Below are 17,450 nucleotides of genomic sequence, written 5' to 3' on the forward strand. Positions count from 1 at the left end.
TAGAAAAGTGAAAGGTAAGGATGATATATTAAAAGTGGGTAGCTATGGGCAAAAAGGCTCCAGTGAGACATTTTGTTTCATAATGTATAACCATTTCCTCTGATGGCATTTGTATGAGGTTTAGCAATAAAGAGTTATGTATACTTGGATATTTAAATACCTCAAGTAAGTCACACCTACAGCTTTCCTTCTCTTAAAAATGAAAACTTACTTGTCAATGAACACTGTAAAACTACTAACTTGAACTATACAACTGATACTTAAAATTTGAACTTTATGAATGAGTTCATGATATTTTGAGGTAGTTAATTAGTGTACAAGTATCTTTGTTATGTTAGAACAAATGGTGTTTAAAAATGTTCAGTTGTAGCAATTCCAGTTTGTAAAAGAAACCAAGTGGAGAACAAGGCTTATAAGATTTGAAAATGAAAATTGTATGATAAGTTTAGTGTGTGTGTGTGTGTGTGTGTGTGTATGTACACTCATAGCATATGTGTGCTAACACAGTCAAGAATTGAGACTTTCCAGTTAAATGACTTACCACTCAATATTGTTAAAATTATTCTGGGCTGCAACATGTAAGAATTGAGAGTGAAGGAAGTATTTAGGTCAGTTAGGAGATTGTTAGAAGTAATGGGCAAGATAAGGATTGAAGGTCTGATTTAAGGCAGACACTGGGATGGGGTAGTGGTAGGTTGTTGATTGTTGTCTAGAGGGGATGGATGTCAACAAAAACAAGACAAGTTGAACATATTAGGGGTTATGGAGAAGTTTGGAGTTGAAGGTGTGGACTTGGGAATTGATGTATGGGTGGTAGACAATTTTAAGTGGGAAAAGTGGGTAGCTTCTCTTGTGGCTTTTAAAAATATGCCTAATAATCAAATTTGTTTTTAATGGATCATTTACAAGTGCCATTTGACTCAGGAAAATTTGTGTCTATAGATAGTAAAATTTCCATGCTTGGAAATAGCGACCTAGTTCAATTGTTGTCAGTGGCTACTGTGTGCAGTCAGGATGTCCTGGGGAAGGAGTGCCTGTGTGGTTGGTGTCCACATTGTCCACATTCCAGAAGGAGACAATTGAGAAAGAGAGAGGAGAGAGAGAAAGAGAGAGAGAGAGAGAGAGAGAGAGAGAGAGAGAGAGAGGGAGAGAGGGAGATCTCAGTTGTCTTAGAGATTTTTTTATGTCTTTGAGGTCAAGTAATCTTTTGAATATCATTTCCCACGATGACTGTTGTTACATGGGATTGTTACTGGTTTACTTTTGCGTTGGGTGAAACTTAAAAGGGGAAGATTACTTGTGAAATTTACCCTTTCAGCAAGAATTGTGAGACTAGAAAACTTTAAAAAAACTGTTCTTTGGGGTAGGCTTACGTGTTTTTAAATAAGACCTTCCTCTTTGTCTCTACTCCTAATGTTGAAGCACCCTAAAAATATATTGATATTGTAAATGAAAAATATTCAGTGTTCTGAAAAATGGAGATAAGAGCTTATTTAATGCTTTTTTTTTAAGAGAGAGAGAGAGAGAGAGAGAGAGAATTTTTAATATTTATTTTTTAGTTCTCGGCGGACACAACATCTTTGTTGGTATGTGGTGCTGAGGATCGAACCCGGGCCGCACGCATGCCAGGCGAGCGCGCTACCGCTTGAGCCACATCCCCAGCCCTTATTTAATGCTTTGATTTAATGATAATTTAGTTTTGAAAACCCAGAAAGGCAAGGTATAGGTGAAAACCATTTTTTTAATGTCTACCCTGTGCCAAGCAATCTAAGTGCTTTGCATATTTCAGTCTTTGCAAAAACCTGTAAATATATATTTTTGTTATGCTTATTTTAGAGAGAAATATTAAGAAAAACTCCTGTAGGATGAAAAAAAGCTGTAAAAGTTTGAAGATCATTTAGATCATTTAGTCTTAACCCCCTGATTACATTTTAAAAAACAGCAGTGACCTAAGCTATTGACTTATTTGGAGTTCTTACCCATCAGATGCATTTTTCAAATTTGCAGATAAAGACATTTTCGGAACTCAGGAATTTATACTGTATTTAGTATTTTCATTTATTTAGGTCAATTTTAATAGTGCCCTTGTTCGCTATTATTAAGGCCAAGTAATCTTTTGAATATTATTTCCCACGATGACTGATGTTACATGGGATTGTTAATTGTAATATTGTTAATTATAATATAAAAGAAAAGGAGGTTTTATTTAGGTTTTTCATGTTCTGTATTTTGCCCTTCATTTATAAAGGCAATCATTATATTATAATTATACCTCCAAGACTATAGAAGTTTCATGTTTTCTTTCTATTCTTCAAACTTGATTCTTTCAATATGCAGTTCCTTCACACAAGTAAATACAAATTGTGGGAGAGGGTATTCACCAGTGAACATTTTTTTTTTTACTTTAGCCTCTTTGCCTACCGATATCTTTCCCTAGATAAGTAATAACTACTACTGCTTTTTTTGCATCTTTCCAGAGATATATAACACATATACAAGCCTCTACATGTAGGTCTCATTAAATTCTGACAAATGCATATTTCTGTGAAAACATCATCATAGACATGGTAATGTTTACTCCCCTTATAATTCTCCACCTCCTCTTTCACAAATTTTGATGTTTTGTTCTTGTTTTCATTTAGTTCAAAATACTTTCTAATTTCTCTTCTTCTTTGACACATGGGTTTTTCCGAAGTTTGATATTTAATTTTCTGATATTTGGGAATTTCACAGAGATCTTCTATTATTTATTCCTGATTTAATTCCAGGTAGTCACTGAATGTGTTTTGTCTGATATGAATACTTTCAAACTCAGTGTGAGACATGTTTTATGGCCCATAATAAGGCCTGTGTTGGTAAATATTCATTTGAAAAGAACATGTGTTTGCTGTCAGTGGTTGGAGTGCTCTATAGTTGTCCGTCTTGTCAAGGTGGTTGACAGTATCATTCAGCTCTTCCTACTCTCACTCATTTTCCATCTGTGTGTTCTGTCAGTTGCAGGGAGGGCTATTGAAATCTCTGCTATCACTATGAGTTTGTCTATTTCTTGTTGCAGCTCTATCAGTTTTTGCTTCATGCATTTTGAAGCTCTGTTTATTGGATACATAAATGTATAGAATTGTTAGGTCCTCTTGATGACCTGACTCCTTCATAATTATAAAATCATGTCCATCTGTGTCCCCCCTGCCCCACCCCCTGTAATTTCCTTTGCTTGAGAATCTACATTGTATAATATTAGGCAATAAAGTGGGGCAGTTGTAAGCTTACCATGGTGTTTCTTGTCTGTCAGGGACTACTGTTCTTTATTGCCAGATAATCCAGTGTCTTGAAAAATGTTGTTTCTTAAATTTTATACAGGTTTTTTTCCAGTTGTTTTGGGCTTAATTATAACCAGTTTCTTGGCCCAAACAGAAGTTTTTAGAATATTTTTTAAATTGCTTCCACTGATTGTGAAGTTTTCCTTTTTGTTTGTATTATGGATATTTAGAAGAATATAATGAAATGTGTGGACCCCCCCTTCACCCCCCACAAATCTACAAAGGTTTATACATGTAAAATCTGATTGTAATTTCATGGAGTTTATAGGCTTGAGGTTAATGCATCCCAATCTAAGAGTCCTTGCTTTCCAACTCTATTTGCCTATTTATAATCACCTGAGAGCTTTTGAAAAAATATCTGTGCCTTACTCCAGAATTTTTTTTTTTGTACCAAGGATTGAACCCAGGGGTGCTTAACCATTGAGCCAGATCCCCAGACCTTTTATATATTTTATTTAGAGACTTCAAATCTGAATCTTTGGTGATGGAGCTGACTTTGTTTTTAAAACTCTCCATCCAAGATTTAAAATGATTGGTAAAACAGAGGATGGCTTCTTCTCCACATGGTTTGTCTACTTGCACCTTACTGGTATGGATACTAGAGAGGATAGGATACATAGAACCATTTCCTCCTTAGTACCAGCCTGAGTAGCATGGTTTATTAACTTGAAAAGAGAAAAGCCAATTCCACCTTCAGAGTTTGTCTTAGTAAACTGTATTCGAGCTTTTATCAAGAGTGCATACAGAAGTTAAAACTCATTTTGTTGTTTCATAATTTGCATTAACAAAGGGCAAAATGTCTCTTTATAAACAAAAGACACCCAAAAGACTTAAAAACAGCATACTACAAGGACACAGCCACATCAATATTTATAGCAGCACAATTCACAATAGCTAAACTGTGGAGCCAACCTAGATGCCCTTCAGTGGATGAATGGATTAAAAAAGTGGCATATATACACAATAGAATGTTACTCAGCAATAAAAGAGAACAAAATCATGGCATTTGCAGGTAAATGGATGGCATTGGAGATGATAATGCTAAGTGAAGTTAGCCAATCCCCAAAAAACAAATGCTGAGTGTTTTCTCTGATATAAGGAGGCTGACTCATAGTGGGGTAGGGAGTGGGGTAGCATGGGAGGAATAGATGAATTCTAGAGAGGGCAGAGGGGTGGGACGGAAAGAAAGGGGCCAGGGGATTAGCAAGGATGGTGGAATGTGATAGACATCATTATCTAAAGTACATATATGAAGACATGAATTAGAGATATGAAAAATTGTGCTATATATGTGTAATAAGAATTGTAATGCATTCCACAGTCATTTATTTTTTTAATCAATAATAAATAAATAATAAATAAATAAATGACAGCTCTATGTCAATTAACATAGATCTCAGGGACCCAGAGCCTATTATGAACAATAAAACTATGAAAAATAGGAATTTAAATTCTCTGAAGCACTGAATTTTTAAAAAATGTGCAAAGAACATAGTGTCATGGGTTGAAAAAAAGCTTAACCTGGGTGAGTTGTCTTTTGGAACATCTGATTAACTTTGGAGTATAAGAACTAAATTGTTTATGATTCATTTTCTATAGACTGTAAGTATTATGATTACAGATTAGTTATTTCATTGTAATAAATAAAGTCATTATTCATTTTCTCTTCTTGAAATAGAATTTCTTACTCAAATGTACTTGTTGAACATTTACGGTGGGTCAACCATTAGACCTAGAAATCATATTGTAATGGGTGAAAAGAAATACAATCAGATAGTATGGTTAAAGGAGATAAACACAACAATAGATGTTTCAGCAGAAGGCAGTGAAAGCTTAGAAGAAACATCCCTAACCCCAGCCCATGCTGGGGATGTGCTGGGCAAGCACAGTATATGCTACCACCACTGAGCTACAGTCCCAGCTCGAAGAAACATCTTAACAGCTAATATTAACCTATAGTTTTACAGTTGAAAAAAGGTTTTCATATGCATTATCTCATTTAGTCCTACAAAACCCTGGGAAGTAGGCAAGACAAGAATTCTTAGCCCCATTTACAGATAAGACAAACAAGTGATTTTTCTTAAGGTCTTACAGCAGATTTACTTAAGGTCATAGAGCATAACTGGAATAAAATAGAATCTATCAAAGCCTGTGCTCTTTCCACTGTGTTGTTTGTTTTTAATAGGGAATGCAAATTAAAATCACTTGAATAGCCTTAAAAAGGCCTAGGTTTCATTTCTCAGAGAGGTAAAGTCCAGTCAAGTGTATTTTGAAAAAGTTTCCCAGTTGATTCTGACAAGCACTTAAAATTAAGAATTACTGCATTTTCATCAAGATGCACACTAGTATATGTGATCACTTTTTTCTTTTCCTTTTTTTGGGGGGTGAGGGGTGGCACCAGGGATTGAACCCAGAGACACTCAACCACTGAGGCACATTCCCAGCCCCTTTTTATTTTTTAATTTGAGAAAGGATCTTGCTAAGTTAATTAAGCAAGTTCCTAATTGCTGAGGCTGGCTTTGAACTTGACAGTCCTCCTCCTGCCTCAGGGATTACAGGCATATGCCATCATTCCCAGCTTGTAATCACTTTCAATTGGAGAATTACAAATGGAGTATGGGGGTGGGGGGATTTATTGATTTTTGCCTTCTGATACCTACTTTAATCTTTTCAGAAATGGAATCTACCAGAAATCTTGTAAAGTTGGCAGAAGCAACTAGAACTAACATTGCCCTAGAGGTAAGTGTTCTGTGAATTTCTAGGGTTCTTTTATAAGAGAACTAGTCAGGTGAGCTCCTAAATAGTGCCTTGTAAAATCAGAAAATTTCAAGTACTAGAGGAAAGAACTCAATTGCTAGTCTTTTTTTTTAATAGTGAACTTTATTCATTTATTTTTAAAATTTTTTTAGATGTCAGTGCACCTTTATTTTATTTATTGATATGTGGTACTGAGAATTGAACCCAGTGCCTTTCACGTGCCAGACAAGCACTGTGCCACTGAGCCACAACCCCAGCCCTAATTGCTAGTCTTTTTATTGACAAGATTCTTTTAAATTTATATGGCCATTAATTATGAAAAACAGTAGGAAATTCACAATCTTATACACATATTTATTATTATAATGGCTGCCAATTTCCTAATTTATAATTATAATTAACTAACTTTCTTTAGTATTCTTCCCATAATTGTGTTCATGAATAGTCATTTTTCTAGGAGAAAACAATCTAAACTTAAGTTTCTCTTTTTGAAGAATAGTGGGTGCATCTGGAATTCTAGTGCTATTTCTATTGTAAAATTTACGTCTTAATTTTAAATTCTAGGAGTTTATGCCACTACAGTCTTTATTTACCAGTGCTCTCCTCAATGACATAAATAATAGTCACCTTTTGCAACAAACAAATGCAGCTCTCCAAGCCAACAAATTTGTACAGGTAAAATTAAATTAATTAAATAATTAAAAATAGAATTAATTTAATTAATAACATTTATTTATATAATGCACAATTCTTTTTTTACAACAGCATATCTTTACAAAACAACTTTTTTTCTTTTTCTTGTTTGTAAATATCCTCAACAGCCTCTACTGGGGAGGATAAAAAAAATGGAAAACAAAGGAAAGACATGAAGGAACTTTGGAAACAGGAACAAAATAAAGTGGTTAGTATTATACTGGAGTTTCATGTACCTGTTTATGAACATTTAAAAATCGTCTATATTATATAACCATTTACCTTACTCTAGTTTTCTAAAATACTGCTTAACTATCTTCCTGAATATGCTAAAGAAATTTTTATAGTAGGGTTTCTTTCACATTCGATATTTAATATACTATTTTCTGTATAGCTCAAAACAGAAGCTGCTCTCAAAAAGGCAATGTTGTTATGCATGCAACGTCAAGATGAATACGAAAAAGTAAAATCTTCCATGTTTCGTGCAGAGGAGGAGCATCAGTGCTCATGTGGTGGATTAGCAAAAAATCCCAACAAGCAACTAGAAAAAAAGCGAAAGTTGGAAGAGGAAGCACTTCAAAAAGTAGTATTTTCTTGTTATTTGGAAGTTGAATTAGCAATAATCTGCAAAGGGTTTCTTCTTAAACTTGTAATATATGTTGGGATTATGGAAGAGGCTTATTCAAACAGCCTGCTGGGCCCACCTCAGAGTTAGGGATTGAGTGGAAAAAGGGTGAGACCCAAAGAACATATTTCTTTTTTTCTTTCGTTTTTTAAAATATTTTTTTAGTTGTCAATATACTTTTATTTGTTTATTTGTGGTGCTGAGAATCAAACCCAGTGCCTCACACATGATAGGCAAGAACTCTACCACAGAGCTACAAACCCAGCCCCAAACAACATATTTCTAACAAGTTCCCTGGTGATGCTGGGGGAGATCCACACTTTGAGAATGACTATGCTACGAGACTTAAGAATTTGGAGTTTTGTTTGTGAAAGAAGTATCTTTTAAAGCAGCAGTTTAATATTTTTTTACTTGATTTTTCAGAAAGTTCACCTTTTAAGCAAGTGTGTATATTGTATGTGTGCTAATTCTAGCACCTGGAATTATTATACTAGCAAGTAGAAACTAAAATTTTGAATTATTTATGAAATACAGTTTTGGTAAACAAATTCTGTGAGATAAACAGTAAATAAATATAGAAAATGGTATTTTAAATAGAATGTTTACTTTATAGACATACAATATACTAATTGTAATTTGTGCTTGAGTAGTTGAGTCACTCACCAGAATGTTTACTATTTGTTATATTTAGAAGTTTTCCATTTAAAATATAGATAGACTATTTCAAATTTTCATGATGAAAGACTTTTTAGTTATTTAAATTCAACTTTTCTAAAATAAGTATGTATTCTAAAACATAAATTCTGATGATCAGTGTTATTTTTTTTCTATGATATTCCTGAAGGTAGAAGAAGCAAATGAACTCTACAAAGTTTGTGTAACTAATGTTGAAGAAAGACGAAATGATCTAGAAAACACCAAAAGAGAAATTCTAACACAACTCAGGACACTTGTTTTCCAGTGTGATCTTACCCTTAAAGCTGTGAGTGATTTCTTCAGTATTTTTGAAGACTAGAGAGGAGAAAAAAGCCTTCTTATCTGTAGAAAGGAGAGGGATGCTTGATAAGTTGATTCTTATGAGATTTAAATTCTGGGAGCAATAGAGCATGTTTAAAGATTGGCTTTCAGTTTTCATGAGTGACATAGTTTGATTTATTTTTTATCTGTCTCCCCTCTACATCCCTTAGATTCATGATTCTCTTAGTTTCAACTGAACTGTGAAAATTTGAAATTGCCTCTAAGCCACTTTTTGCCTTGATTGATAAATTTGATTGACCCTGTAACTTCTGTCAGCTGAGTGACAGAAGAGAGATCTATTCTTCAAAATTTGAGTAAAATAAATATTAAAATTAAACCCAGTGATATATTTGAAGACCTAGCATTCAGCCTGCATTTGTTTTCATTACCTCTTTAAAATGTTTTTTATAAAATATTTACATATCCAAAACCTTCTTGGTGTAGTTTATAAGTTTTAACACACATATAAATTTGTGTAACTATCACCAGAGTCAAGATTTGGAACAATTTCATCACTTCAGTGATATTCTTTTTGCTGGGCACTGTAGTGTGTGCCTAGAATTCCAAGGACACTGGAGCAGAAGGATAGCAAGTTCAAGGCCAGCCTGGGGATGTAATTTAGTGATAAAAACACTCCTGGCTTCAATCCCCAGTTTAAAACACACACACACACACACACACACACACACACACACAAACACGTATATACTGTTGCGGCAAGTGTGGTGGCACACACCTGCCATTTCAGCTACTTGGAAGGCAGAGGCTGGAGGATCTCCAAGCCCGAGGCCATCCTGGGCACTTAGTGAGAATGTATTTCAAAATAAATGGGCTTAGGGGCTGAGGTTGTGGATCAGTGGTAGAGCGCTTGCCTAGCATGTGTGCGGCACTGGGTTGAATTCTCGGTACCACATATAAATAAATTAATAAAATACAGGTCCATCAACATCTGAAAAATGTTTAAAACAAAAATGGGCTCAGGAAGTATGTGGCTCAGTGGCAGAATACCTGCCTAGCACGTGCAAGACCCTGCTGGGTTCAATCCTCAGTGCCACAAAAAAAGTTCTTTCATGCTACACCTTTATAGTCAAACTCTCCATCTTGCCCTAACCCCTGGCAAGTTCTGTTGTGTTCTCATCTCATTACTTCAGTCTTTTCCAGAAGTCATATAAATGTAATCATATAGTAGGTAACCTTTGGAAACAGGCTTCTTTTACACAGCCTAATGCCTTTGAAATTCCTCAGTGTTATGCATGTATCAACAGTCCATTTCTTTGTGTTGTTGAACAGTAGTCCATTATATGACTACACCACAGTGTTTATCCATTTACAAAAAAAAAAAAAAGTTGGACATTTGTGTTGTTTCTAGCTTGGGGTAATTATGCATAGAGCTATATGAACATTTATTTACAGGCTTTTGTTGAATATGTTTTTATTATTTTAAATAACCTAGGAGTGGGTTTTACTGGTTAATATTGCTAAATGCATGTTTAACTCAATAAGAAACTGCCAAACTATTTTCCAGAGTGGTTGTAATCAGTGGTGCATGAGAATTCCAGTTATTCTGTGTCCTTGATATTTGTCATTTCTTGTTTTTACATCTTAGCTATTCTAACAGATGGGTAGTATTATCTAATTGTGGCTTCAATTTGTGTTTCCAGAATGACTAATGATATTTTTAAAAATGTTTAAAGGGCTCATTTGTAATCTGTACTTTTCCTATCTAATTTAATTTTTTATTGAGTTGTTTGTTTTCTGTTGTTGAGCTTCTCCCATTCACAGCTTCTTTTTACAATTTTAGCAAAGTCTTTCATGGAGCAAAAGATTTTAATTTGGATGGAGTCTAGCTTATTTCTTCTTTTATGGGTCATGTTTTTGATGTTATATCTAAGAATAAAGATACTTCATCTAACCCAAAGTTTTTTCCTAAAAGTTTTATTTATTTGTCTTATTTATTTATTTATTTATTTTTGAATTATGGATTAAACCCAGGGGCTCTTTACCACTGAGCTACATCCCCCAGTCCTTTTATTTTTAAACAGTATCTCACTAAGTTACCAAGGCTACACATGAACTTGCAAGGATCCTCCTGTATGAGCCTCCTGAGTTGAGGGGATTAGAGACATGCACCATGGTGCCTGACAAAATTGTGTAATTTTACATTTAGATATATGATCCATTTTGAGTTACTTTTTTCCATTTTTTATAACTGTACATATGGTGGGATTTGTGGTTTCATACTCATACATGCATACAGTATAACAAAATAATTTGGCAATATCATTCCCTACCAATTGCCTTTTCTCTTGTCTCTTCCCTTCTCCTGGTCCTTTTTCTCTACTAATTTCCTATTGATTTTCATAAGAGGTATATATTGAGGTTTGATTTTTAGCATATAGATGTTATATTAAAATTATACCTGTGGAATTTCAACTTACAGAAGTGATATTGTACCAAACACAAGAGAGGTCAATGCCATTCCTAGAAGAATTTATTGCTTACATTTTCTGAAGAGAAGGGGACTTATCATAGCAAGTTTGGCAGTCGGATGCAGGAGTGAAAGGAAAGTTGAGTTGGCATCTTTATTGGGGTTTCCTCAGGAGAGGCAAAATGAGCAAAGTAACAGTTTAGAATTGGCTAGTCTGAATAATTCCAGTGGGCTTTGGGACACAGGGATGATCTCTAGTTGCTTGGTACCTGACCTTGGGTTGATAGAGGGTCAGAGGAAATCGTTGGCTTGAGGTAAGAGTTTGGGAGTCGACTGGGGTTATAGATTTGGGACACCTTGGTTTGATGTGAAGTATGTGATCCCAGCTGAGCCCTGGGCTATTTTAAGAGTTATCTAGCCCAAGAAGGGGCAGTCTCTCCCTGGCTAGCATTGTTTTGTGTTTTTTAAGACATCAAAATATCATGTAATACAGAAAATAAAAGACACGGTTAATATAGATTCCACTTGTTCTGATACCATTGGTTGAAAACACTGTGCCATTTTCTTCAAAAGGCCTTTGCATCTATTTTTAAAAATCACTGGACCACATTTGTTTATATTTGTTTCTGGATTCTCCATTTTATTGCTTTAACAAATGGAATATTTATTTGTTTATCCTTTTTCGAAAACCCCAATATCTTGATTCAGTTGCTTTATATCAAGTTTTAAAACCAGGTATTTTGAGTCTTCCACTTTTATTCTTTTTGCAGAATTGTTTATGTTTAAAATCCTTTAATTTTCCATTAAAATGTTAGAATCCAGTTATGTTTATCTACAGAAAAATCTTACTAACATTTTTATTAAGGTTGTATTAGGGGCTGGGGATGTGGCTCAAGCGGTAGCGCGCTCAAAGGGCATGCGTGCGGCCCGGGTTCGATCCTCAGCACCACATACCAACAAAGATGTTGTGTCCACCGAGAACTAAAAAATAAATATATAAAAAAAAATTCTCTCTCTCTCTCTCTCCTCTCTCACTCTCTCTTTAAAAAAAAAGGTTGTATTAATTGTTAGATGATATTATAGATAATTGATTATAGATGTAGCATCTTTTAAATCCATGAACATTATATATTTTTCCATTTATTTAGGTTATTGATTTTTTTAAACCAGCATTTTGTAGTTTTCAACATATAAATATCTTTCAGGTTTTGTTAAATTTTTAAAAAATATTTATTTTTTTATGTGTAGATGGACACAACACAATGCCTTTATTTTTATGTGGTGCTGAGGATCGAACCCAGGTCCCGCCCGTGCTAGGGGAGCGCTCTACCGCTGAGCCACAATCCCAGCCCAGGTTTTGTTAATTTAAATCTATGTATGTGATACACTTTCAAGTCCCAGTTGTTTAATAGTATTTGGAAATACATTTAATTTCTTTATATTGCTCTTATTCCTTATAACCTGGGTAAATTCACATGTTTTAGGAGCTTGTGTAGACTCTTGGGATTTTCTACATAGAAAGTCACATTACCTGCAAATAAGAACAGTTTTATATTTCCCTTTCCTCTGTGTATTTCTTTTTTTTTAGAGAGAGAGAGAGAGGGAGGGAGAGGGAGGGAGGGAGGGAGAGGGAGGGAGGGAGGGAGAGAGTGAATTTTTAATATTTATTTTTTAGTTTTCAGCGGACACAACATCTTTGTATGTGGTGCTGAGGATCCAATCCGAGCCGCAAGCCGCACACGTCAGGTGAGCGCGCTACCACTTGAGCCACATCCCCAGCCCCATCCCGTGTGTATTTCTTTTATTATTTTTTTTCTTATTTCACTAGATGGGGCTCCCTGTTGAATGGGGTCCCACTGTCAAGTAAGAGAGGTAAGAGATGACATCCTTGTCTTATTCTCCATCAGGGGGAAAAATATTTAGGTCTTTCAACATTAAATATGGTGTTACCTATAAGTATTTGAAGATACCCTTCAATCTGATCAATGAATTTCTCTTTTTGCTAGTTTGCTGAGAGTTTTATCATGAATAAATGTTGGAATGTATAAAATATTTTCTATATTATTTGATGTAATCATGTGGTCTGTCTTCTCTAGCCCATTAATGTGGTAAATTCAATTGTTATTGGAGTGTTGATCAGGCCTTGCATTCTGGGATTAGCTCCTCTTGTTTGTTCCTCTTATATAGAGGTAGATTCAGTTTGCTAATATCTTGTTATATTAAAAGATAGTAAAAGATATTGGTATATTTTTTTCTTTTTTGAAAATTTGTTCTAATTAGTTATACAAGACCATAGAATACATTTTGACACATTATATATAAATGGAGTATAGCTTCTCATTCTTCTGGTTCTATGTGATATAGAATCACACCAGTCGTGTAATCATATATGCACAAAGGGTAATAATGTCCAATTCATTCTGCTGTTCTTTCTAACCCCATATCCCCTCCCCTCCCTTCAATCCCCTCTACCTAATCTAAAGTAAGTCTATTCTTCCCTAGCTCCATCCTTTTATTGTGAATTAGCATTACATATCAGAGAAGACATTTGGCCTTTGTTTTTTGGGGATTGGTTTATTTCACTTAGCATGATATTCTCTAGCTCCATCCATTTACCAGCAAATGCCACCATTTCATTCTTATTTAAAAGACTGAGTAATATTCCATTGTGTATTATATACTGCAGTTTCTTTATCCATTCATCTGTTAAAGGATACCTGGGTTGGTTCCATAGTTTAGCTATTGTGAGTTGAGCTGGTATAAACATGGGTGTGACTGTGTCACTGTAGTATGCTGATTTTAAATCCTTTGGGTACAAACTGAGGAGTGGGATAATTGGATCAAATGGTGGTTTCATTCCACATTTTCTGAGGAATCTCCATACTACTTCACCCAAGTGTATGTGTACCTTTTTCCCACATCCTCATCAACATTTATTGTTGCTTGTATTCTTTTATTGTAGTTGTATATGGACACAATACTTTTATTTTATTCATTTTATTTATTTATGTGGTGCTGAGGATCGAACCCACTGCTTCACATATGTGAGATAAGCATTCTACCACTGAACCACAATACTAGCCCACATTGTTGCTTGTATTCTTCATAATTGCCATTCTGCCTAGAGTGAGATGACATTTTAGAGTAGTTTTGATTTACATTTCTCTAATTGCTAGAGATGTTGAACATTTTTTTTCATATATTTGTTGATCAATTATATTTCTTCTGTGAGGTGTCTTTTCAGTTTCTTAGCCTATTTATCGTTTGGGTAATTTGTTTTTGTTTGTTTTTTTTCTGTTTTTGTTTTGTTTGGTGTTAAGATTTTTGAGTTCTTACATATCCTTGAGATGAATCTTCTTTCTGAGTTGCATTATTTTCCTTTTTCATTTGGTTTTAGTTTAGGGCAATTCCCATTTCATAAAATGAATTGGGAAGTGTTCCCTCCTATTCTGTTTTCTAGAAGAGTTTGTATTAAATATGTGCTATTTCCTGTTTAGATGTTTGGTAGCATTCCCTGATGAAAGTATCTGGGCTTGGGATTTTTTTTTTTTTAGCAAGATTTTTTACTATGTATTCAACTTCTATTGATAAAATCCTATGCAAGTTAATAATTTTTCTTAGGTAAATTTTGGTAGTCTGTGACTTATATGGAATTGGGCTTATCATCTTCTTTTTTTTCAAATATTTTTTTTTAGGTGTAGTTGGACTCAATGCCTTTATTTTATTTATTTATTTTTATGTGGTGCTGAGGATCGAACCCAGGGCCTCACAAGTGCTAGGCGAGCATTCTACTGCTGAGCTACAACCCCAGCCCCAGGCCTATCATCTTAAATTGCTGAACTTAGGTGCTTAGGGTTGTTTGTAGTGTTTCCTTATCTTCTTGATATGTGTGTAGGTTACAGTGATCTCTCCTCTTTTGTTTCTGATGTAGATCATTTATATCCACTCCTTTCCTTATCTCCCCTCTTTTGCACTGGCAGGTTTTCTCTCTGATCAATCTGGCTCCAAGTTTATAAATTTTATTTATATTTTCAAAAAATTGCTTTCAAACATAATTATTATTTGCATTGATTTTTCTTTTTCCAGTTTTATTGATTTCTGCTTTTTATTCTTTATTTCATGTTTGCTTTTTGTTTTAAGTTTCTTAAAGATAGGAGGTTACATTGTTTATTGAAACCTTCCTGCTTTTCTAGTAAAAATATTTAATGCTTTAAATTTCCCTGTATCATTGTTTAACTCAAAAATCTCACAAATTTTGAAATATAATTTCATTTTTGTTTAGTTTAAAATACTTTCTAATTTCCCTTAAGACTTCATTTTTGAGGTAGGGGTAATGTAAAGTTTGTTGTTTAATTTTCCAAGTACTTGAAGATTATTTTTCTAGATACTGATTTCCAGTTTAATTTCATTATGGTGGAAGAAATACTTTGCATGATTTCAGTTCTTTTAAATTTGTTTTGGTTTGTTTTATGACTCAAGATTGAGTCAAGAACAAACAAAAGAATAAAAAGTGGAAAATCAATAAAACTGAAAAAGGAAAAGAAAAATCAGTGAAACTAAAAGGTGTTTCTTTGAAAAGATTAATAATGAATATTCCATGTGTGTACTTGAAAAAAATGTGCATTCTATTGTTGACTGGAGTGTTTCATGAGTGTCAGTTCCTTTTAGTTTGTAGTGAAATTTATTTCTTATATATTCTTGATTACTTTTAAAAATGTTCATCAGTTTCTAAGAGTTTGCAGACACAAACATATTGTGTATTTTTAGTTCCTTCAGTTTTTATGTATTTTAAGCTGTTATTAGTTACTTCCACATTAACAATTGTTATATGATATTGATAAATCAGTTCTTTTATCTCTATGAAATGTCTCCACTTATCCTGGTAAAAGTCCTTGCTTTTTAGACTAATTTATATAATATTGATAGTTATTTCAATTTTCTTTTGAACATGGTATATCTTTTCCATTCTTTTTATTTTTAACTTTATCATTGTATTTAAAGCAAGTTTCTTATATACAATGTAAGTACCATATATGTTCATATGTAGGTCCATTTTCTTTCCTGCTCATACCTTATATTTCCTTTATCTGCTTCCATTTTACTGTCTTCTTTTGGTTGAATTGATAATTTTCTGGAATTACATTTTGTCTATTATATATTTAATTTAATCTATTATCAGAATTTATTTTAATTTAAAATGCTCATCTACATTTGGTCTATTTAATTTAAATATTGGATTTTTATATTATATCTCATTGTACACATATGTATTTTAGTTGGTTATACTAGTAATTGCAGTATTTGTGTGTGTGCTTGTGTGTGTATACAGTTGATCCTCCACGCATGGATTCCACATCCATGAATTAAACAAAAAACACATCACATCTGTACTATAGAACGTGAACAGATTTTCTTTTTATCATTCTCCAAACAATATAGTATAACAACAATTTACATGGCGTTTGCATCATATCACACACTATAAGTAATCTATGAATCTTATTTAAAGTATTGGGGAGAGTATGCATAGATTATATATACAAATACTGTGCCATTTTATATAAGGGGCTTGAGTATCTGAGATTTGGGTATCTGATGGGTATCCTAAAACCATCCCAAATGGATGCTGAGGCATAAGTGTATTTAATATTTCACAGTTCACAGAGAATTAATATTGTATCACTTGAAGTAAATGTAGAAACCGAGCCACTATACAAGTCCCCTTAACCCTGAGGATTGTGATTGATATGTGTTCATACATGAGAGACCTCACCAGGCCCTCTTAAAATTTTTGCTTAAAAGTCATTATACAGAAGTAAGCATCATTATCATCTGATCTATCTGTGCATTTTTGTACAATTTGGACCATATGGGCATATACCTAAGAGAATTTATGCAAAACATTACATGGGGTCAATCCCCAGCACCACAAAAAGAAAAAAAATCATTCCCTTGCTTCCTTTCTTCACCTCAATTCTATACCTGAAAGGTGGTCATTATTTTCTATATTGTTCCTACTAATAGCTGTTTCTACATTTCTAAAAAAAAGTATATGCTGCTGTTTTATGATATTTTAAGTATTAGCTATTATTCACATATAGTGATGACAGGTGAGGATTTAATTCTGTTCTCAATATTAGTCTTCTCCATCCTTTCTTTGTAATTATACTACTCTTTTTACTTATATCCATAAATGATTTCATTTTTATTTTACAGTTGTGGGTTTATGCCATCATGTCTTTCTTGTGCTTTCCAACTTTGTTTTTTTTTCTTGAGTTTCTAATAACCCTGCTCTTTTTCCTTTATGATTTTTCTTTAAAACTTGATAGTTGTTATCAACTTGCTTTCTGTATGAATTGATGACAGAACCTCACCTTGGTAGAATTTTCCTACTTTACTATGTACTCATTTCCATCACGAGATGCAAAATTTTATATGTTTTTTCTTAACTACATTCTGAGACTCTCATATTTTCAGAGTAGTTAAGTAGCACTGATCAAAACTAAAACACAAAGTTTATTTTTGTGGCTACATCTATCTGACTTAAAAAAACCTTTGTATTTAAATTAAATCAAGTATACATAGCCCTTGTATTATCTGTTGCAATAATTCT

The 17,450-nt window shown here is 33.7% G+C and overlaps 1 protein-coding gene across 1 annotated transcript in view; it reads left to right on the plus strand.

The window, feature by feature from the left end:
• Positions 1–762: 762 nt before the first annotated feature.
• LOC308655503 (rho GTPase-activating protein 29-like) overlaps positions 763–17,450 on the plus strand; it is a gene marked incomplete at both ends in the record, with an annotated part of 99,342 nt that continues 82,654 nt past the window's right edge. Inside the window, 8 exon segments of the mRNA XM_081305597.1 lie at positions 763–804; positions 4,806–4,842; positions 5,992–6,056; positions 6,639–6,749; positions 6,896–6,920; positions 6,923–6,975; positions 7,162–7,350; positions 8,237–8,390. Coding sequence (XP_081161723.1) covers positions 763–804; positions 4,806–4,842; positions 5,992–6,056; positions 6,639–6,749; positions 6,896–6,920; positions 6,923–6,975; positions 7,162–7,350; positions 8,237–8,390 — 676 coding nt within the window.

This window comes from Spermophilus citellus (assembly GCF_964194105.1).
Source record: "Spermophilus citellus genome assembly, chromosome: 9".
In the NCBI taxonomy this organism is placed as follows: domain Eukaryota; kingdom Metazoa; phylum Chordata; class Mammalia; order Rodentia; family Sciuridae; genus Spermophilus; species Spermophilus citellus.